A 23832-nucleotide genomic window follows, 5' to 3' on the forward strand; every position below is an offset into this window, starting at 1 on the left:
TAATTAGTAAGTATATTTTAACAGTAGATTTCAATATGTACAGAAAACAAAAATATAAGAAAATATTTACTACATAAGTATGCATAAATTTAGATGTACAAGCTTTACATATATTTTCAGGCACAATCTACACATTTGAAGTTTTTTTTTAAAAAAAATAACCTGTAGCCAGAATGGTAGCACACACTTGTAATCCCAGCATTTGGGAGGCTTAGGCAGAAGGATCACAGTTCAAAGACAGCCTCAGCTGCTACTTAGTGAGGCCCTTTGCAACTCCGTGAGACTCTGTTTCAAAATAACGAATAAAATATATGGCTAGGAATGTCGCTTGAAGGTAGATGCCCCTGGGTTCCATCCCCAGTACTGCAAACAAACAAAAAAAAACATGTAAAACATAATGCATGCAAACTTCAGAATATCTAAAGAAAGAAGAAGAACCTTCTAGGATAGATACAACTCTCAAATTATTGCATTAGGTGTAATAAAGTAATAAATATTTAGACCCCAGATATGGTAAACCAGTAAATATAGTTATATAATCCAAAAACAGAATCTAGACCTTGCAATTAAATATTAATAAGATAAAACTGTGATTCTCTATAAACTGAAAAGTGTTATTTCTTAATGATAATAAGGTTAAAATATATACTAGTCTTGACCTGAAAAATAAAGTATTAAGAGTTATTCTTTCATCATTTATCTGTTTCTTGTTTGACCAAATTTATTACTATGGAAAATTACCACGTCTACCCAACACCTGTGTTTGTATGACTCCAGACATTGTATATGGCCTTTAGGACCATGGATAGCTACCTCTGAAGGCAATTCCTCATTGATTTACAGAATTCTTTCATGTTTTCAAGAATAGGGCTACAGTAAAGACAGCTACCTAGAATAGCAATTCAGTTTCTCACATTGTATAAGACAGTCTGGCTCAGTAGTAAAATTAAGCTTTGGAATAAGATAGACTTGATTCTAATCTCTGTGATCTTTAATGTAAAACAACCATAAGCCATGCTGTTTTTTAATCTAGAAAAAAGAAAAAAAAACCCTATTGCCCAGAATGTTGTGAGATGATGAGGTATGGTTACACAAACTTAGTATCTGACACATTGTGGGTAAATAAGAACTGAACATCACTGTTGATCACATGATCAGTTGTCTAAACTTACATCAGCATTTTTTAAAGGATCATTTATTATTGTATAAAAGAAAAATAAGATATAATTAGTTATTTTTTCATTTAGCTACTCTACCTGTTTCTGGCATTGGTGAGCTCATTTAGTTCATACAAAGATGCCACAACTGAAGAAAATAATGAATCAAAAAATATCCACCTTGCAATGGCAAGAATTAAAAAAGGAATAAACTGTGTGCTTCATAAAATGTTATGCAGAAAGCAAAGTGTTCCACAGGCAACAGCTGACCATGTGAATGATGTGTTTGTTAAAGAGAATATTTCTGACCATACACTTTCTGAACTGAGCAACACCCAAGATTTTCTCAAGGATAAGGATAAAAGCAGTGGCACAGAAAAAAACACAACTGAAAATGAGAGCCAATCTCTTATCCCCAGTCCAAGTGTCTCAGAGACTGTACCAATTGCTTCAGAAGAATCTGATATAGAAAATCTAGATAACAAAGAGATTCGGAGCAAGTCTGGTGATGGAGACAGCAAAGAGGTAAGGCGTTTCATTTTCAATCGATCTATGGTCTTTTTGATAAAAAAAAAAAGTAAGTCAGTGCTGAAGTTCAAGAGTCAGATTGCCCTTGCCATTCTAACACCATGCCTCCTGACTTCTCATGTTTTGTTCTTAATCAAATGACTAAAGTTTTCTACGCTCTAGTCTTCTAATATATAAAAGAGGCTAAAATTCGACATTTTAAGGAAACACAAGACTTAACATAGAAAGAGTAAGAAAAGTGTTTAATAGGACAAAAAATAATATCTCATATATGGTAAACACTCAGGAAAACATTACATGATATGAGTTTAAATTCTATTAATTAACAAATTCATTATGCTCAAATACATACTGAAGAACTAAGTTTATGAAATCAATGTCTATTATTAGAGAAATAACTGAGCTTCCCTGGGATTTATAATCTTTGAAATGTGAGGATAGATTAGGAGATAACAAAGGTTATTTCTTGCTTACAAAAATTCTCAGATTCTAGCAAATTTATTTCTTCAATATATAAATATATAATTAAGTTAGACTAAAAAAAAGAAAAAGAAAATTCAACAGCTTGGATTATGAACTCTTGGTAGCTTTATAAATGACTGCCTAAAAAATGTCAGGATTACATTTAAAATGGGATAGATACTGTTTTTTACTTAGTTTCTAAACTGTGCACCCTATTTGGAAAAATCTTGTCTCCATTTGCAAGCAGAATGATGACAGTGTAAGAGATATAATTTGGTAGAAAGTGATAGGTGAACAAAAAGCTCTATGGCCTTTTTTCTTTAGATCCCACTGAGGAATGAACTCAGATCTCTCAAAGACCCTGAGGAGAGAAAGACAATGCCTCTTTTTAGGTGTGCAGAATCTCTGTCACCATCTTTTCCCCGGACCTCTTCAGATCCTCTCTGATATAATTTTTCAATTGGTTTTCTAACGGAACTTGAGTTTCAATTATTCAAGATCCTTCCAGCACCTACTAAAGACATTTCTGCTTTAGAGAACTCATTTTACTCTTAGCATGCCAAATATCCTCAGATATACATAATAATTAATGGCACTACAAGAAGACAAAAAAGTTCTTATCCATCATACATTTCTATCTTCTCTGGAGATTTTGATTACCATTGTTCTTTGAATAAAATTGTTATTTATCACAGCATATCGTGTTTGAGGACCCCTGTAAACTTCATCACGGTATCATTAGAAAGTCTAGAATATAAAAAGATATAGGAAAGAGTTTATGCAAAATAATACGAAATGTTCAAATTTCAGAAGTTGTCACTTATACTGCATGATTACTTAGTCCTGTTGATTGGTTAGCTACACGTAGAAGATTTATTCATTAACTTATACATATTAATTAGCCAGACATTTTGGAGGTTATATAGCCCATGCATGTTTAATATGTTAATTTTTAAATTCCAAAGAATAAAACAGAAAATTCACGTGTGATCTGATAATTCAGAGATAAAACACTTGATTTTTGTTTGTATTTGTACTTGCAGCATTTTTATTACAAACATGTACTCATTATAAAAATAATATATTTTACACCAGATTTTGTAACTTTTTTATAATTCAGGAATATGGCATGGTCATTTTCTATGTCATTAAATACATTTCTACTAAAATATTTATAATTTTAATATTAATTGATTTATTAATAAAATTTAGGATAATAGAGAGTTTCTTAAAAACACAACAAATATATAAATGAGGCTTTCATACTAAAAAATATAAATATAAGATATATGAATTTAACAATTAAGTTCCAAATATTATATTTATTTATTTTCTGATTTTAAAAAAGCACATGCCTGTAGTCTTTATTTTAATAGAAATAAAGAAAATGTAAAGGAAATTGAAATAATTAAAATATGTTTGATTGAGTAATATTTTGCTGAATGTTTTATTTTGTTTAATTGAACACCATATCATTTACTAAAAGTTGATCATATAAAAAAAGGACTACAGCTAAACAAAGCTTTCTAACTGTATTTCCTTTATACTTATTGTATATAAGATCAAGATACATATAAAAATATTTATAATGTCATTTTTTGCACTTTAAGTCCTCAACTTTTAGTTAATAAAACTTGTTTTCTTCCAGATGTTTTAATATTCTTATGTTTTAATTTAAAAATATTGTTTATTTGCTACTAACTGTAGTATCTTCTTATAAATTTATTTTTAAAGTAGGTAAAATGAAGCATGATGTGAAAATGGTTTTAATTAAAGACAAAGGATGCAATTACATTATTATCACATGTACAAAGCAATGATCACCCTAGCTTATGCAGCCTTGAAATTTAGTCAAAAGCAAGCGAACCATGAGGTTCATTTCTGTATTCAAGCAATTTCCACACAATTTCTGTCATTTTTTTTTTCAGGTTTAAACTGAGCTGTATTCCCTGTGCCTTTCTTTCATGATAGCTTCACATCAGTTGTGTCTAATGTAAAAGGAGAAATTCTAGGCTGGCTTTTATAATAAAATCTATGTGCAGTATTATATATTCATCTTTTGCATGAATGAATGGTTTATTTGGAGGATATTCATTTGATTGAAATAACATATAAAACTCTGGTGCATAACCAAAAGAAAATTTTGGAATATAAATGCTTTCATTAATTGGAGGTAGCCTATACATTTATGAACAAAGTGTTCTTAACTAAATGTTAATTGTAATATAGTTTTTAGCTTAAATTGTTATTATATATATTTTTTTTCTTTTTTTTTGGTGGTACTGGGGTTTCTGGAAGCCCTTCTACCTCTGGGCTATACTCCCAGACCTATTTTATATTTTTTTAAATTTTGAAACAGGGTCTCTTAAGCCAGCGCACGCAGCTGGCTTTGAACCTGCGCGATCCTCCTGTCTCCGCCTCCCAAACGCAGGTATTACAAGCGTGCGCCACCACGCCCGGCATAAAATATTTTTTAAAACTTTAGTTACCATCAATATATTTGTGTGATATCTTCAATATCAATCATGAAATTGGCATAAAGTCTTTTAAACCTGATAACATTCTTTCTGTACATACTTTTTCTTATTTCTGAAAATTAAATAAACATTACTACAGTGAACAAATTAAACATTAATCATAACTTTCTGGTGGGACTTAATTTTTTTTAGAAAATAAAGCAATCTAGCTCATCTGAATGTAGTACAGTAGATATTGCTCTGTCTGAAGAAGAAATGATCTATGAATCTGAAAAACAAAATCATCACAAAAATGGTAAGAAAAAAATTTCCTTGGTAATTTTATCGAACTTGAATATCATTTAAACTAAATAGTAGCATTGCTTTATTTTTAATCTTAAATAGTTTATAACATTTGCAAAGGCAACCGACATTAAAGAATGTGGGGGAATGTGCATACATATATCCACATATATACTGATTGACCTCTTTTGAAAAATGTTCAGAAAAAAGTCAATATTAGGAAAAAAAGGAAAGTACCTATTTTCCAAACGATCTAATGCAGTGGTTATAAAACTTACTCTCAAATCAGACAACTTTCTCACTGAAAGTGAATTTCTCCTCCTCTTCTATCTACTTACCTTCTCTGTGATTGTTTCCTCATTTGTAAAAGAAAAAGCCTGGTGGGATTGTTAAAAGATTAAGTGTGTGTGTGTGTGTGTGTGTGTGTGTGTGTGTGTGTGTGTGTGTATGTGAGAGAGCGAGACAGAGAGACAGAGAGAGACAGAGATATGAGAAGAGAAAGAATTTGGCAAGAGGAAGGAATAGAAGAAGGAGAAGAAGAAGGAAGAGGACTCAATAGCAATACTATCATCATAACCTTTCATAGACTTGGCTTACAGAGATATTTATTGATACAATAAATCCAGAAAAAAACCTGAGTTGTAGTATGTCAGTGAACTATTATTGATAATATTGATTCCAAAAATGGGTTTTCCATGCCATAAATAACACTGGGTAAAATGTTCATTGTGAACTATGTAACTATTTACATTGTAATAGAGATGATTTAGGATTAAAACAGCAAATCAGTAAACTTAAATCAACAACTTGGAAAAGAACATATATACATATATTTTGAAATGAAGTATTTTAGACCTTAAAAGATCAGCAAATTACTATAGGTTTGGGCACTTGAAATCACTGGAAAATCATCAAAATGGTAACTGCTAAGTGCTCAAATCCTTTCTCCAGAGTAAGAATTTGTTCTCTGCAGTTTAAATTCTGGGATATATATTATTTAAGCCAAAGAATAAAACACATCATATGTATTTTTACTAGATATGCATCATTTTACTAGATATGTATAATTTGATACCATGAAAATTTCTAAAATCAAATGCTTTGATTTTAAACCCTACCCACATCTATTTCTTCAATTTCTCACCTCCAATCAATCCCTGATCATGCCTCACACTTTCTTTTTGCCAGCCCTCTTGATGAGCAGAGTTGGGCTTCCTATGCCCAGAGAGTGTCCCACAGTGCAGTTTACCTCCTTACATTGATTTGATCAAATTTCCCATTTCCATGGCACAATAAACTAGAATCAAATCAGTTCAATTATCTAAATACTATATCTCATGATGATACTTGTGTTTTTACACTGGAACATTATACTTTAATACAACATAACATTCAGAACATGTGTGTGTGTGTGTGTGTGTGTGTGTGTGTGTGTGTGTGTGTGTGTGTAATTTGGGGTGAATTGGGTGGTAGTGAGGGGTTATTTCTATTCTCAGACTCTGCATAGTAAGGGAATATCCTGCCATCCCTGCTTTCTCCAACCTCTTTCCTCTTCCCACTACCAACCCCAGTTGTTAAACTTTTCTTTTTATCCTCAGTTAAGGTAAAGAGATCAAAAAAGATGTCTATAAATCAGAAGCCATCTATGTTAGAATATTTAAATAAACAATTGCTAAAGCATTGGGGGTAGAAAGCTTGAGATTTTTTTCATTAGTATTCTAGATTTTTGTTCTTGACAATTTGATTCTCGACAGGGTATGGACGGAGATCTTCGTCAGCTCAAATTAGCAGAGCATCAAAGAGAGGAAAAATTTGGCAAAACATAAGGAAAACCTGCTGCAAGATTGTGGAAAATGGTTGGTTTAAGTGTTTCATTGGCCTTGTCACTCTGCTCTGCACAGGTGCTCTGGTAAGGGAGCTTAGGATTAGTATTATTTTTTATGATAACAACTGTGTCATAATTACGTTAGGTCAGAAAGTTACCTTGACAGATTACCTTCCCCAGAATTCCTAGCACAGCACCATATTTTATATTCTGTCACTTATATTTTAAATACTCTATATTATGCTTTCTTAGAAAGTCTGCCTAAGCATCACTTAATATTATACTTGATACTGATTAAGTATCAAAATTAAATATAATTTCAAAATATATGAGTTACAGCAGGAAAAAGAAATTAAAATACATACCTGACTCTTTGGATATTAGTGGACTTTTTATGAGCCAGCTTAATAATTTAAACATTCAAACTTCTATATTGCATTGGCACTTTGGTTCCTATTCAGTGTGGAAAGGCAGATATTACATGCATTTTATTTATTTATTTATTTATTTATTTATTTATTTATTTATTGTGTGTGTGTATTTGTGTGTGTGTGTGTGTTACTAGTGGTGGAACCCAGGGGCTTTCTACCTCAGGGCTATACTCCCAGACCTATTTTATACTTTATTTGGAAACAGGGTCTCACTAAGTTGCTGAGATCCTCACTAAGAAACTGAGGCTGTCTTTGAATGTGTGCGATCCTCCTGTCTCAGCTGCCCAAGTACTGGGATTCCAAGCACACACCACCATGACCGGCTATTACAAGCATTTTGTTGTGGTGGTGGTGGTGGTACTGGGGTTCCTGGAAACCCTTCTACTTCCAGGCTACACTCCCAGACCTATTTTTATACTTTTTTTAAATTTGGAAACAGGGTCTCTTAAGCCACTTGCGGCTGGCTTTGAACCTGCGTGATCCTCCTGTCTCCGCCTCCCAAGCACAAGGATTACAAGTGTGTGCCACCACCTCCAGCTTTACAAACATTTTTAAAGACTTTCTCTGAGTGTATGATAATGGAGATTGGACATAATGGCATTCTGACTTTGAGATATACTCTCTGCCCTATTTTTTTTTTTTATTTGAAACATGGTCTTGCTAAGTTACCATGCATTGCTTCCCTTGAACCTGGAAGCCTCCTCCCTCAACCTCTAAATACTGGGATTAGAGGTATGCACCACTATGCCCAGCTTAAGGGACTTTCAACTACACATGTACTTACCGTTTGACCCAAAAATCTTGATTCTGGAAAATTATTCTACAAATATATGCACATATACTTATTGGAATTTATAACGTTTTTCACTGATAGATTTTTTTTTATAATAGCAAAGTTTGGGTTGGGGGAGATCCCATAATGAATGAGGACTTATATGATGGTACAATCATGTAATGCAATACTGCGTAACTATTTTAAAAATACAGAAGCTGAAATATTCTGATATTGCAATGCTCCAAGGTGCATTGGAGGTAGGTGAAAGAGGAAAGGTCTAGCATCTTGTATATGCCATGTCACATTTTTCTTAGGAAAATGAGAAAACTAGAATAGAACAGTCAATTTGTTTACATTTGTTTAAGGAATAGAAAAGAATATACAATAATTAGTTAATAGTGTGATACAGAAGATGAAGTCGTGATTAGGAAACAAAATTTGCAAGAAATATATATTTAAAGTAAACTGTATATTGACATTTAGTAAATTCTAAGGGGTATCTAGCTGAATGACATTCACAACGCAAATGCAGTCATGCAACTATGTCTTGGATTGATAAACAGAACATTCCCAGAACTCCAGAACCATACAGTTATCCCTCACATCCATTTTCCCACTGTGTTTGGGTAAACAGTATGTGAACTTCAAGTACCATAGAGTCTTACAAGATAACCAGACCTCCACAGATTTGATTTTAGCTCAATGAAACTGATCTCAGATTCCTGACTTAAATATTTGAAAAAAAAGCTTTTATTGTATTGGTTTCAGACACAAAATTTGTAGTAATCTCTTACAAAATCAATAGGGAATATAAAACAGAGCTCCCTTAGGGTCCACTCCCAGCCATACTCTCTTCTCTCCTTACAGTGCAGGTCACTGCATCCTCTAAGTGTGCCAAGTCCTCTAGCATACAAGTCCTTTCCTTTCTTAATAATGTTAAGTACTCCCCCAACTACTTGATTTATTTATACTGCTGGTGGCCAGAAAAGAAAGTAGAGGTAGATCTTAAAGATGTTTTTTTAAAGATATCTTTCATTGATGTTTCCCCATAACCCTAAAACAATACCAGAGTCAGTTTGATCTTGCAGTGTATCTGAGCCAAACAGCAAGACAGAGTTGCTCTGTGAGTGAAGGGCCACTGACTTTTGTATTTCTGTATCAGTCTATACTGACCGAGGTGTGTATTTCTGGAAAAGGAAATACTGCCTTGTGGGTCAAGAAGGTCTTGTTTAGCCAGGTGTGGTGGTACACGCTTGTAATCCCAGCATTTGGGAGGCTGAGACAGGAGGATCGTGGTTTGAGGACAGACTCAGCTACTTAGTGAGGCCCTTCCCAACTTAGTGATAACCTGTTTCAAAATAAAGAATAAAAAATAGGGCTGGGGGTGTAGCTCGGAAGTAGAATATCCCTGGGTTTCATGTCTAGTACCGCAAAAAAGGGGGGGGGTGTCTTGTTTGGAGAGGTAGTTCTCCTAAGAGTATCAGTTAGGTGTTATCAGGGAACACTCACAGTCACTGTGGAATCAGTAGGGTTTTTTTTTTCCACTTAGTTTCTCTTGGTGAACAGGCCCAGAATCAAGTACAAGAGTAAATATGTTCTTGCATAGTATGTGTTATACAATGTGTTTGGTACAAATATGTCATTTGTTATTTTTATTGAATCCATCTGCTGTTACCTTACTGATATAGTAAAGATTTTTATGTTATGTTTTCAACTATAAAATTTTCCCATCCTGACTCAAATCCTTCTAAGTCTCCTTTCAGTTACATTTTAAACTCTATGTTCTGACCTGTTGTTTTGTGCATAAAGAATTCTTCCTGTGCTCTTGATCCCTTTTATCATTCTGAAACATTACTCTTTAGCTGTATGTTTGGCTTTATTTGAGATAGAATTTAATCTCCATCTATTTCAAAGACTTTTGAGAAATTGCATGCATGCTGATCCTGCTATTTTTCACCCACAGGCTTTTGAAGATATATATATTGATCAGCGAAAGACTATTAAAATCCTACTGGAATATGCTGACATGATCTTCACTTACATCTTCATCCTGGAAATGATTCTAAAGTGGATGGCATATGGCTTCAAAGCCTATTTCTCTAATGGCTGGTACAAGCTGGACTTCATGGTTGTTATTGTATGTATTTTAAGGAAAAAGTATAAAGCCTATTTGATTTACTCTTTCTGTTTTTTGTTCTTTCACTTTTTACTCTTCCACTTCTTTCTATCTCCCTTTTTCTTCTCTCTGTACATCTCCCCTGGCCAACATCCCATCTTTTTCATCAGCTGTGTTTAGCATCTATCCTTATCTTGTCATTCTAAAATTTTAAACATTTAGCACTGTACTCCTGGATTATTGTAATGTTTACCAGATTTGTTACATGATATATTGAGAATATAGGTGCCCTAAAATCTTGATATTCTATTAATATCATTTTTAGATAATATACCCCGATTAAACTACTTTTTATAAACTTCACCAGTATACAAGCCATCAGACTTTCTCCTTCGGATCACTGCAATGGATTCTAAAATCATACCCTTGCTTCTGCTGTTGTATCATTCATTCTGTTCACACAGCAACCTGAGTGACCATCATAAAGTGGGTGTCATCTCATGGCACTTCTCTTCTTGAGACTCTCTAACAAATACCCAGCTCATTCAGAGAAGATTGCTATCTTTGAATGTGAAGGCCCAAGGTCTCAGCATTACCTCTGTCTTCACTCCCTGCCATGCCAGCCAAAATACTGAGCCACCAGCACCAACCTTTTTGTAGCTCTTCAAACTAGTATGATTACATACATCTTAGTGTCTTTCTTTTTATAAATTCTTCCACCTGGAACTTTTTCTGATATTTATGTCCTGGCGGAAATGAACTTTTTTTTAAACAAGTTTCTTATTGAATATGAATGGTATACATTTAAACTATATTTGGTGCCATCTCCCCTGTACACCCTTTTTCCCTTCCCCCCTCCCACCAACGGTTGTCCAGGTTAACCATGTCATATTCATAATTTTACACATGTTCAGATGTAGAACCTCATTAATCAAGATCAGCCTTCCTCCTCTCCTATCTTTCCATTCAAACTGTGCTGATATTTCCCCTCCATTATCTGGAGTCCCAGTGTTATCCTCTGTGTTTCCTAGTTTGGGCATATTAGAGGAAACATATGTACCTTCTCCTTCTGTGTTTGGCTGATCTCACTTAACATGATGCTCTCCAGGGCTTTCCATCTTCTTGCAAATGATATAATTTTGTTCTTCTTTATGGCTGAATAGAATTCCATTGTGTGTATTTCTCAAAGTTTTGCTATCCATTCATCTGTTGATGGAGATCTGGGTTGGTTCCATATTTTGGCTATTACAAATTGTGCTGCTATGAACATAGGTATGCATATGTTGCTGTAGTTCTCTGAATTCAACCCCTTTGGAAAGATACCCAGGAGTGGTATAGCTGGATCATATGGTGGATCTATTCCCAACTTTCTCAGGAATCTCCACACAGATCTCCATAGTGGCTGAACTAGTTTGCATTCCCACCAACAGTGTAAAAGAGTTCCTCTTTCTCCACATCCTCGCCAGCATTTGTTGTTATTTGATTTCTTTATGCTTGCCACTCTGACTGGAGTTAGATGGAATCTCAGTGTAGTTTTGATTTGCATCTCCCTGATGGCCAGTGATGAAGAACATCTTTTCATGTATCTATTGGCCCTTTGTAACTCTTCTTTTGTGAAGTGTCTATTTAGTTCATTTGCCCATTTTTTGATTGGGTTGTTTGTTTTGCTAGTGTAGAGTCTTTTGACCTCTTTGTATATTCTGGATATTGATGGGGTGTGTCTATACAGCGCCTAAGAAGATTCAGCCTGAGCGGCCTACGGCCTAAGGCAAAACTTTAAGTAAAGTGATGCAGCAAAAAACGGTCAAGATGGCGCCTGGAGGAAGCTAGGAAGGCGTGGTTTCCCCATTCACTATGGGTGGGGAGACTGAGCGGTTTTTCCCTTTCTACCTTTAAAGGAGCTTTCCGCACACATGAATGGCTCATGTACTGGCCTGGGATTGGCTGTAAACTACGTGCTAGTGATCTTTATCCCGGATAGGCTAGGCTATTCCTCATGGAAATTCCCTTCGTGGCTTGGTACTATATAAAGAACTGCTTGGAGAGAAATAAGGGAGATCCTGCTTGACTTGACTCCCGGCTCGTGGGTTTGTGTTCGAGTCCTCGGTACTTATCATCTCGCCAAGCCCCGCCAGCTGTCGGGCCGGATTCCCGACAGTCTGGTGCCCCGTGTGAGGCACCCCTCTTCACCCCCTAACGAAAGAAATCGCTGGTGAGCAATCGGTCTTCGGGTGAGTATCCCCCCGTATATTAATATGGGTATTAATATGGGGAAGTCCAGTTCTAAACCTGACCCTGCCCTAGAATCCCTTCGACTCATTCTCAAGAGCCGAGGACTTAATCTTGCTGATAACCAAGCCACCCAGGCCTGGGGGTACCTTCTAAAAACTGCCCCATGGCTCCCTGAAAGTAATCTTTATGATTGGGATACCTGGAATCAAGTTGAGGGGCTGGTTAGGAGAGCCCAGACAGAGCAAGGGGAGATCCCCCCCCCCTTGCGGTTCTCCCCACCGTCTCTGCGCTTAAAAGTTGTTTTCCCCCGCGACTCCTGGAGAAACTCGCTGACCGTATCCCCAAGCCAGCGAAAAAGGGGGCTGCCGAGGATACACCCCCCTCTGGTCCCGAAGCCCCTAAAAAACCTCCCGATCCCTCCGATCACTTTGGGGATGCCAAGGACTCCTCACAGTCCCTTTCCCTGACAAATTCCTTCTCCATACCCTCTGCTCTGCCGCTCTATGCTGACGTAGGGAGAGCCGGAGGAACTGTGGGCCTCTTTCCCATCAACGTCAACCCGGGAACAAACCATCCAGCCACCTGGTACCCCTGGGAACCGCAGGATCTTAAAGAGCTCCGAAAGGCAGTGGCGGAGGATGGTCCCAATTCCCCCTGGGCAGATACCCTAGTGGAAGGGCTGGCCCATCAGGCTTTAGTCCCCCGGGACTGGAGAAACCTAACCAAGGCAGTTCTCCCTGGGCCGCTCTTTATGAAATGGATGGCCTATTACCAGGAGGAATGCCGAATCTTGGGGGAAAGAAATCAGAACGCCAATCCCGCCATCCCCTTAACCTACGGCATGCTTACGGGGACGGCAGAGCCACATACCACAGGCCTACAACAGGCGGCCTTGCCCCCCCCATACCAGGATCAGGTTAGAGCAGCGGCACTGGCGGCATGGAGGAAATTAGATGATGGGCCCACTGAGGCCCCTATTGCGGCAATCACTCAAAAGCCCGGTGAGGATCTACCTACATTTATAGAGAGAGTGTATAACAGCCTTAAGAGGAAGTTTCCGGCTGGTCCATTAAGAGACAAATTTGTTAAAATGCTTGTGTGGGACGGGATGACAGCCGACCATAGGCTGGCCTGCGCGGGTTTGAAGGGGCATACTTTAGAGAGATGGATCGTGGCCTCTCGGAACGTTGGCTCTATGAGCCATCAACTTCAAACTATCAGAGTTGCGGTAAAGGAAGGGCAACGGGAGGGCCTACAGACTCTGATACAGGCAATGCAGCAATCAAGGGTTGCCCCCCCCACGTGTTTCAAATGCGGAAGGGAGGGCCATTTCCGCCCGTCCCAGGCTACGCCTCCTATGGGAGGCGGGAAGAAAGGGGAAACTCCCCGGAAGCCCTGCCCCAAATGCCCTAAGGGTTTTCATTGGGCCCAGGACTGCCAGTCCAAATTTAACTTAAAAGGAGGAGCTTTTAACCTCCCAAGGGGGCTTCCCCCAGTCCCGGTAAAAAATGGGTTAAGACCCAAGATGGTCGTCACAATTGGAGATAAAAATTCTAAATATTTAATTGATACTAGAGCCGATCGAAAGCGAATCGGGTTCAGATCCCCAAATCCGAAGTGGCAGAGATGGTCGCCGCGAGGCATCCAGTGCGGTAACGCGACCGATCCCGGAGAAGCCGGCAGGAGCACCGCGGAGAGTTCTCTTTTCTTTGTAAAGAGCAGGGCGCCCTGGAATGGGCTCGCCCCAAGAGAGGGGCCTGTGCCTTGGAAAGCATCGCGGTTCCGGTGGTGTCCAGCGAGCTCTCTCAGGCCCTTGAAAATCAGGGGGAAAGAGTGTAAATTTTGCACTGGGCCGCAGCAGGTCTCCAAGATAAATAGCCTCTGGCATGCTGGAACAACAGCAGTCGCACATGGGACAGTAGGTCCTAAGGAGATGGGCGAGTGCCGTTCAAAAGGGATGGGCGTTCAGAAGGGACGGGCAATGGCCTGCACAAAAGTTCAAGCCCTATCTATAAAAGAGGCCATGGATTTTCATAGATTAACCCATGTAAATTGGAGGGGATTAAAACACAAATATCCTCAAATCCCTAATAAGGATTTAAAAAGAATTGTTCGCACTTGTAAATCATGTCAACCCATCTTGCAACTACCCCCCCTTCAATCGTCCAGAGTTAATATGAGAGGCCTACGCCCTAATGGATTATGGCAAGTGGATGTAACTCATTTTCAACCATTTGGAAAACTTAAGTATATTTTTGTTTTTATAGATACCTATTCCAGGGCTAATTGGGCCTCAGCTCATTCGGGAGAAAAGACAAAACATGCTATAAATTATTTTCTTCATTGTTTTGCTATTCTTGATATTCCTAAACAAATCAACTGATAATGGCCCTTGTTTTATTAGTCAACATTCCGTCTCCTTCCTACAATTATGGAAAATTATTCATACTACGGGCATTCCATATAACCCAAAAGGACAAGCTTTAATAGAAAAAATATAATCATACCCTAAAGGTTCAATTACAAAAACAAAAGGGGGAGTTACTACCCCCACATGATCAATTAAGAAAAGCATTATTAACCCTAAATATTTTAAATTTTTCAAAAGACTCCAACCTGTCCCCTTTTCATAGGCATTGGACCACAGAGATTCCCTTTTCCTCCATCAAAGTAAAATGGAGAGATCCCCTGACGGGAATGTGGAGGGGCCCAGATCCCCTCATAACTGCAGGAAGGGGCTTTGGGTGTGTCTTCCCCTATGATGATAAAAGACCACTTTGGGTCCCAACAAGAGATATCAAACACCTGCCTATAATAACTGGTAATTATGATTCCAGGGAAGAGGAAATCCCTGAAATTAGTCCTTTGTTTTTTATTTTAAAAGAAGATAGTCATGAAAACCCTAATGTTCGTCATCCTGTCCCTGCAAATACGGTATAGTATGCCAGGCTTTGGAGACGCAGGTAAGGCAAGGGAAATATTAAATGCAGGCCTTTGCACCCTTGCCTCCCTGCTCTCCAATATAAATATTATCCTTGAGGAGAAATCAATGCCCATCCCTCCTTTTTTTGATTGGGGAGGGCGGAAAAAGGAGAGCAGTACAAGCCATTCTGCTCTTAATCGGCCTGGAGATTACTGCCAGAACTGCCATGGGTGTGGCAGGCCTGAAGATTATTGCCAGAACTGCCATGGGTGTGGCTGGCCTTGGGATGGCCTTTGAGTTACATAGGAGACTCCCTCCGAATAATTGATGGTGTTAAGTCTATCTCAGAAATTGTCTGAGACTTACAAGCCCAATTAGATTCCCTAGCCTATGTAATATCACAAAAAGATGGATATTAGATTTATTAACAGCCGAAAAGGGAGGCATCTGCTTGTTTTTGCAGGAACAAGATAAGATTAAGCATCTCCAACATGATCTGGAGAGGTGGGGAGAAGATCTTCAGGAGGATCCTATCTCCTTGATTTTAAGGTCATTAAGGCATTAGCAGAATCAGTTTGCATGTATGGGGTTACAGCTTCCTTTACATTAGCCCAAGTGGAAGCTCTGGCTAGAAACTGCATGACGCCAGGGGACTGGAATGGATTAACACGAGCATGCCTCACCCCTGGACAATTTTTGGAATGGAAGGCCTTTAACATAGAATATGCCTCTGATCAGGCTGCTGCTAATGCTCTTGCTGGAAATCCTCAATGGGATCGAGATATGATTTTAGGACAAGGGCTACATGCCCAAAATCAAACCCAACTTCCTTTGGAAGTTTATAATCAAATAAATTTTTGTGCTATTAGAGCATGGAAATCCCTTAGGAGCTCAGGGGAATCTGCTGGTAATCTAACCAAAATTATACAAGATCCTGCCGAGCCGTTCGCAGATTTTGTAGCTCGTCTCCTTGAAGCTACAAGTAGAGTTTTAGGTCCTAATGTGGAGGTGGCAACACCTTTGATTAAACAGTTAGTATCATGATGCTATTAAGGAAGGGCAAACCGCCCTCGAATTACTCAAAGAACAGAAATCTGAGGAGCATAAGTCAGAACGGGCAGTTAGTGAAGCAAAGGAACCTGTCCATTCCTCACTCTATCCAAATTTATCTAAATTTAAAGGGCCAGACTCCTCTTCTGATTCTGATTCTTGTGATGAAAAAAAAGGTTTGTTAAAGAAACAAATGGCATGTGTGTCGATTCATTCAGCCTCAAAAAAATCCCATTTGCCTAAATTAGATCCGGACTTTCCTATGCCCTCAGGTTTACAAAAAATTCCTCCCTCGTGTTATCCTTCTCCTGGGCCACCACCATCCTTACCATCTTCCACTCAGGGATCTCATAATTCCTTTTGCCTTCAAGTTTGGTCACGTGTTAGAACTGAGCTCCTGTTGGCCTTTCCTATTTTTCAAAATACACAGGGCACTTGTTTTTATGAACCAGGATTGGCGCTCTGAATATGACCACCCCTCTCCCACCTTACAATTTCCCCAGATGGGAAAAATTAAAGCATGTTGAAGGGCTGGTAGCCAATGACGGGTAAGATTCCCAGGGGCCATGGAAACCTAAGACAGGAAGTACAGCATGATCTGTACTATCCAATGACGGGTAATCCATGGTACTCGATGGGGACAACCTAAGACAGGCACAGTCCCGATAAAATAAAAGAAAAAGGGGGATATGATGGGGTGTGTCTATACAGCGCCTAAGAAGATTCAGCCTGAGCGGCCTACGGCCTAAGGCAAAACTTTAAGTAAAGTGATGCAGCAAAAAACGGTCAAGATGGCGCCTGGAGGAAGCTAGGAAGGCGTGGTTTCCCCATTCACTATGGGTGGGGAGACTGAGCGGTTTTTCCCTTTCTACCTTTAAAGGAGCTTTCCGCACACATGAATGGCTCATGTACTGGCCTGGGATTGGCTGTAAACTACGTGCTAGTGATCTTTATCCCGGATAGGCTAGGCTATTCCTCATGGAAATTCCCTTCGTGGCTTGGTACTATATAAAGAACTGCTTGGAGAGAAATAAGGGAGATCCTGCTTGACTTGACTCCCGGCTCGTGGGTTTGTGTTCGAGTCCTCGGTACTTATCATCTCGCCAAGCCCCGCCAGCTGTCGGGCCGGATTCCCGACAGGATATTAGCCCCCTATCAGAGTGGTGGCTGGTAAACATCTTTTCCCATTCGGAAGGCTTCCTCTTTAGGTTATTGATAGTTTCCTTTGATGAGAAGAAACTTTTTAGTTTGATGCTATCCCACTTGTTAATTCTTGCTTTAATTTCCTGAGCTTTGGAGGTCTTGTTGAGAAAGTTACTGCCTGTGCCAATATGTTGTAGTGTTGAACCTATGCTCTTCTCTACTAACTTCACAGTCTCAGGTCTAATTTCTAAGTCTTTGATCCATCTTGAGTTGATTCCTGTGCATGTTGAGATATAGGGGTTTAGAATCATCTTTTTACAAATGGTTAGCCAGTTCTCCCAGCATCATTTGTTGAAAAGACTGTCTTTTCTCCAGTGTATGAGTTTGGCCCCTTTGTCAAAGATTAATTGACTAAAGATGTGTAGATTCGTTTCTGTATCTCCTATTCTAATCCACTGGTCTCTATCCCTGAACATGCCCGATCTCATCTGATCTCAGTGGAAATGAACTTTTGAAGTTTGTTTTTCCTCACTACCCTGTTAACATTGCAGCCACTTCAGATCTACCTCTCTCTCTCTCTCTCTCTCTCTCTCTCTCTCTCTCTCTCTCTCTCTCTCTGTTTTGCTGTTTTTTTTTCTCCCACAAAACATCAATTCTATTAGGGTAGAATATTTTTCTCAGTTTTATTCCCTCATTTTTCTTCCTTTTCTGAGGACAATTCTTAGCAATCGTTATCAATTGCTAATAATTGTTGTTTAGTGAACAAAGAACTCCTTATTCTATAGACAATGATGAAAGCTCATCAATTTATAATTGACTTACAAGAACTGACTTTCTTCTCTTTAATTAATTATTGCAAATTAACCTACTACACTCAAATGACACCATAAGAACAACTCACCTTCCTATTTCCTAGTCACTGTTCTAATGTGTTCACATCCTTCTTTGCTTATGTAAGTGGTGTACATACTTCAAAGCCTACTTCAAGACAGTATAGGAAAAAACAGAAGAGAGACAGAAAATGTTCCTCTATATTGAATGGAAAATATAGAAAATAAGAAGATACAATAAAAGCTAATTATAGCTCTATCATTTTGCATTGTCAACTTCTATTAATATTTATCAATCCCTAGTCTTTTATGCATACATATTTACTCTTCAAAATTATTTTAGTATACAGTTACATCTTTTGTAGTTTGTAATTTTTTATTTACTAATATTTGTACCCTGGTCTCTAAATTTTGGTTTGTATATTGTTTTAACTATACTTGTGTATGGATGAACATATGAATATCTTTCAATTCTTGCTTTAATGAATATATTAAAAACAGTTAATGTCTTGCAAACAATAAAAAAATTTCTAATTTTATGTAAAACTAAAAATGGGTTGTAAATACTAATCTTTGATCATACATATAAAATATGTATGTATAACATATGCTTTTTACTACCGGAAAATATTGTTTCATCCTTCCGAAGTAAATTTAACACTGAGTAATTTTCTTAGAGTTTTTGGTTAGTCATTTTTATGATATTTTGAAATACATATTAAAATATTTTAAAGTTATATTAGTGGACTTTGATTATTTATTGCTTTTATAGTAAAAGCAAAGTGTATTTTACATATTATTTTACCTAAAATAGTCTTGTTAACTCTTTTTTTTAAAATATGTATAGGTGTTTTGTCTTAGCTTAATAGGCCAAACTAGAGAAGAACTAAAGCCACTTAGTTCCATTAAATTTCTTCGAGGACTCAGAGTTCTATCTCAATTTGAAATGATGAAGGTAAGATAAAAGTTTCTATTTTATTCAACTATTTAACAATAGAGAGGAATGGGTATATTAGTTAGGCTTACTAGGATTCTAGGTCCTTATTGTTAACAAGCTATGAAAACTAATAAAGATGGGCAAAAAGAAAGTAATAGAGAAAATATAGTTTCAAAAATAACATCTTCCTAACCATGTATATGTATGTATATATGTGTATATGTGTACACACATACACACACATACATACACACACACACACAGGTAGATACATATATATGCCTATATACATATTATAGTGAAATTGTCTCAGTTTTTAAAAATCTAATTGTCAGAAAAAGAAAACTGTGACAGTTTGCATTTAAAAAATTTTAAGAATAAGCTGGATGTAGTGGTACATGTCAGTAATCCCAATACTTGGAAGCCTGACAGGAGGATTGCCAGTCCAAAGCCAGCTTTAGCAATTTAGTAATGCTCTCAGCAACTTAGCAAGATCCTGTTTCTAAATTAAAATATAAAATAAAATAGATTTGGGGGTGTAGCTCAGAGGTAGAATGCCCGTTTTAGCCCCAGCACCACACACACACACGCACATGCACACGCACACATACACACAGGAAGAACATTATACTTACTGATTATTTATTTATTTATTTATTTAGTGGTATAGGGATGGAACCCAGGGGCATTCTACTTCCAAGCGACATCTCCAGCCCTATTTTTTTAAATTATTATTCTTTATTTTGAAACAGGGTCTCATTCACTTTCAAAGGGTGTCACTAAGTAGCTGAGGCAGTCCTTGAACTGCGATCCTCCTGTCTCAGCCTCCCAAATGCTGTGATTACAAGCGTGCGCCACCACACCCTGCTGAGTAGTTATTTATTGAATAAAAGTTTGAACACTAACGTAGATGATCTTTTTAAATCACATATCAAAATTTATTGACTTTTTATTTAATATATGTTCATTGGAGCATTGTATCTATACATCAATCAAGAGCGTGTGCATGTATGTCTTTGAAAGCATGATTTAAATTATGATGTGAAACTATAATGCACCAATAAAAGCACAAAAAAAGAAAAAATGAGTTTAAAGTGATAGAACATACATGCACATAGCACTTGGTGTGTTTCTTTCTGGATCCCATTCCGAGAGCACATAAAGCTTCCTGTTCTCCATATCCTCTCCCACTTTTATTATTGTTTGTATTTTTAATGATTTCTATGGAAAAAGTTAAACCCTGGACATTTTATATAGATGAATCTATTATTTCTCTTCATTTTGGTCTGGGGGTACAGCTCAGAGATAAAACACCTCTGGGTTTAATCCTCAGTACCAACTAAATAAATAAACAAACAAACAAATAAATAAAATTTTAGGAAATAGAATCTATAGTTCCTCAAGATAAAAATATAAGCCATAAGATCTGGGGAGGGAAAGATAAAAACAAAGAAGTAGTAGGACTTAAAATTTTGGGTGTAGCAGTTAGCTTATTTGCCATCATGGCTTCACTAAAGTGCTAAAAATAAAACTTCAATGTTAAAGAAAGTTGAGGAAATGAAGACATTGACTATAAGCTATTGCTAGTCTTCTTGTTTGCTCTTTGGTAAAGGACTAGGCAGTAGTGCAGTGGTAGATATTTTGCCTAGCTGAGCTCAATCTTCAGCATCACCAAAACGGGCGGGGGGGGGGGGATCAAGTTTAGGTGGCAGATTTATTTCTCAAATTGCTGATTCTGGAGTGACTCATTAGAGGCACAGAGTGGCTCAGGGAGGAGGTTTGAGAATTCACCAGTGACAACTGCCCATTCAGCATTTCCCAGAAGAGTCTCTTCCCCTGGCTTCATTAATAGTGCAGTATTGTGGCCTTCCTATTTCCCACAACAATCCTTCTTTGTTTCCTCTGCAATCTATCCTCCATATGGTGAAAATCTTCAGGTCAGTCCTAGGCCCATCCCCTCTCATTTTATGGACTTTCTAGGTAATCCCATATAATTTCACAGGTGCATTTATCTTGAGCATCTCTGTTAAAATACAGAAACTCAGCCGGGCGTGGTTGTGCACGCTTGTAATCTCCGTGCTTGGGAGGTGGAGACAGGAGGATCGCACAGGTTCAAAGCCGTGCTGGCTTAAGAGACCCTGTTTTCAAATAAAAAATATAAAAAATAGGTCTGGGCCGGGCGTGGTGGCGCACACTTGTAATCCCTGCGCTTGGGAGGTGGAGACAGGAGGATCGCGCTGGTTCAGAGCCAGCCTCTCTGGCTTATGAGACCCTGTTTCCAAATATACATATATATATGTATGTATAATAGATCTGGGAGTGTAGCCCGGGCATATAAGGGTTTCCAGCAACCCCAGTACCACCAAAAAAATAAAAATAAAAATAAAATAAAATAAAAATATACAGAAACTCAATAAATCTGTGCTGCCAGCGAAATAAGGATTTATTCCACTCTTTTTACTAATAGATCTATTGCCCTTTAATGATATTCTAGCACAAATATTTTTAGAATATCTGGGATTTCTTGTATCTTTAATTAAAATTGAATTACTATCTAGGTTATTTCAACACAGACATGTGGGATAATAAATCTTTGGATATGACATTTTTGGTTTTCAATATAACATTATATTAATATTTTAAATGTCAGAAATTAAAGTATTTTTACATTTCTTATCTTAAGATTTACATTTTTTTTTTATATTCCAGGTGGTTGTTAGAGGTTTGATAAAAACAACTTTACCCGCACTGAATGTGTTTCTGGTCTGCCTTATGATCTGGCTGGTATTTAGTATCATGGGAGTACACTTATTTGCTGGCACATTCTATGAATGCATTGACCCAACAAGTGGAGAAAGGTTTCCTGTGTCTGAAGTCATGAACAAGAGCCAGTGTGAAAGCCTCGTGTTCAATGAATCCATGCCATGGGAGAATGCAGGACTCAACTTTGATAATGTTGGAAACGGTTTCCTCTCTCTGCTTCAAGTAGTAAGTACACTTCCTTACTTCTTTTATCTCAGTTACATATTTCTGCATCCTGTGGGCTAAAATTAATGGATATAATGTGGATAATTAATACTTTGGGTTATAAAAGATTTTAGAATTAAGTTATAAATGTTATGGACATACTACATCAGGCCTCCTTTGGAGAGACAAAAATGACATTCCCTGCTCTGTTTGGAGAAGGAATTGTGCTTCCCTCCCCTTGGAGTTGGAAAATAGCACAATAATAGGAAAGACAGGTACTGGCTAAACCCATTTTCACCATCACTGACCAAACAATGGGACAGAACTTGATCCAAATTGCGTTACTACTGTTTTTATTTTATTTAGTACTTTGTGTATGTATGAGGAGGGAGAGTACTTTTAACAAAGGGGTATTCTACCTCTGAGTTATATCCCAGTCCTATTTTATTTTTTATTTTGAAACATGGTTTCACTAAGTTGTTGAGACTGGCCTCAAACCTGTTATCCTCCTGCCTCAGACACCCAAATACTTGGATTCTAGGTGTATACCTCCATCCTCTTAGTGCTTTGTGCTCTGAAAGAGCTACTCAATAAAATAATACCTAGCAGATATAAAGGGATAGACTATTTCTCTCTTATTTATCTCTCAGAAAAGTAACTATAAAACAGCTATAATTATGACCTTTGACAGCATTTATATATTCACCATTGTATTCTTATGTCTCTATTTTTCTATTTATCTATCTTAAAATAATTATTAGTCATAAATAGTTGTATAAAATAATTAACAAATAACCTAATAATAAAATTACAAAATATCTTAAATATATAGCATATTAAAGTATGCAAAGTTTTACTACCAAATATTTTTATCATTAATAACAAATTGGTTTTATTTTTATTTGCCATGAAACATATATTCTTTAAGAACTAAATGTGTCTGATTTTCTACAGGCCACATTTAATGGATGGATTACAATTATGAATTCAGCAACTGATTCTGCTGGGGTAAGTATGATATAATTTTAATGGTATTGTTGAGGTTCAAAGTCAGTTTTGTAGTTCAAGCACAGTACACAGGTGGTAATTCTAGAAATCAAATACATTTCAGTTTGGGCATTTCATGGAGAATTAAATCCTTTTGGAAATATGCTCAATGATTGAGGCCCAATAAGCCTACTTGAATATGAACTTAGTTTATATTCAATGGTAATACATATTTTTAACAATAATTAAACCAATGAAATAAACTTTAAAATCCAAAATAAATAAAATAATGATAGTCTTCCACCAAAGAACAAAGAAAACACATTATCACAGTCAGCCCTGTTTGATTTTTTGTCATAAGTTTTTTTTTTAAATGTTTTGTTTTAAAAATTTTCTATGAGCCAGGCATGGCGATACACACTTATATTCCCAGTTATTTGAGAAGCTGAGACAGGTTTGAGGATAGCCTCAGCAACTTAGTAAGACTCTGTTTTGAAAGGGTAGAAAAGGAAGAAGGCTGAGGTTGATTAATGAAGGAGCTACATTCAAATATATGTATAAGTGTGAATGTAGCATGGTCAACCTGGACACTCATTGCTGGAAGGGGGAAGAGGAGAAGTGGGGGGAGGGTACCAAGCACTGTGTGAATATATGCCTTTTCCAATATGTTTCACATAAAAATAAAAATAAACAAATAAATAAAATGATAA

At 37.2% G+C, this 23832-nt stretch overlaps 1 protein-coding gene across 1 annotated transcript in view; it reads left to right on the forward strand.

Annotated features, from left to right (window-relative positions):
* SCN7A (sodium voltage-gated channel alpha subunit 7) overlaps positions 1–23832 on the forward strand; it is a gene marked incomplete at both ends in the record, with an annotated part of 71566 nt that overhangs the window by 42291 nt on the left and 5443 nt on the right. The window contains 7 exons of the mRNA XM_080688909.1: positions 1248–1682; positions 4817–4919; positions 6661–6815; positions 9901–10074; positions 19079–19186; positions 21878–22156; positions 23090–23143. Of these exons, the coding sequence (XP_080545035.1) occupies positions 1248–1682; positions 4817–4919; positions 6661–6815; positions 9901–10074; positions 19079–19186; positions 21878–22156; positions 23090–23143 (1308 nt within the window). The remainder of the gene's footprint in view (positions 1–1247; positions 1683–4816; positions 4920–6660; positions 6816–9900; positions 10075–19078; positions 19187–21877; positions 22157–23089; positions 23144–23832) is intronic.

This window comes from Muscardinus avellanarius (genome assembly GCF_963383645.1).
Source record: "Muscardinus avellanarius genome assembly, chromosome: 2".
In the NCBI taxonomy this organism is placed as follows: Eukaryota; Metazoa; Chordata; class Mammalia; order Rodentia; family Gliridae; genus Muscardinus; species Muscardinus avellanarius.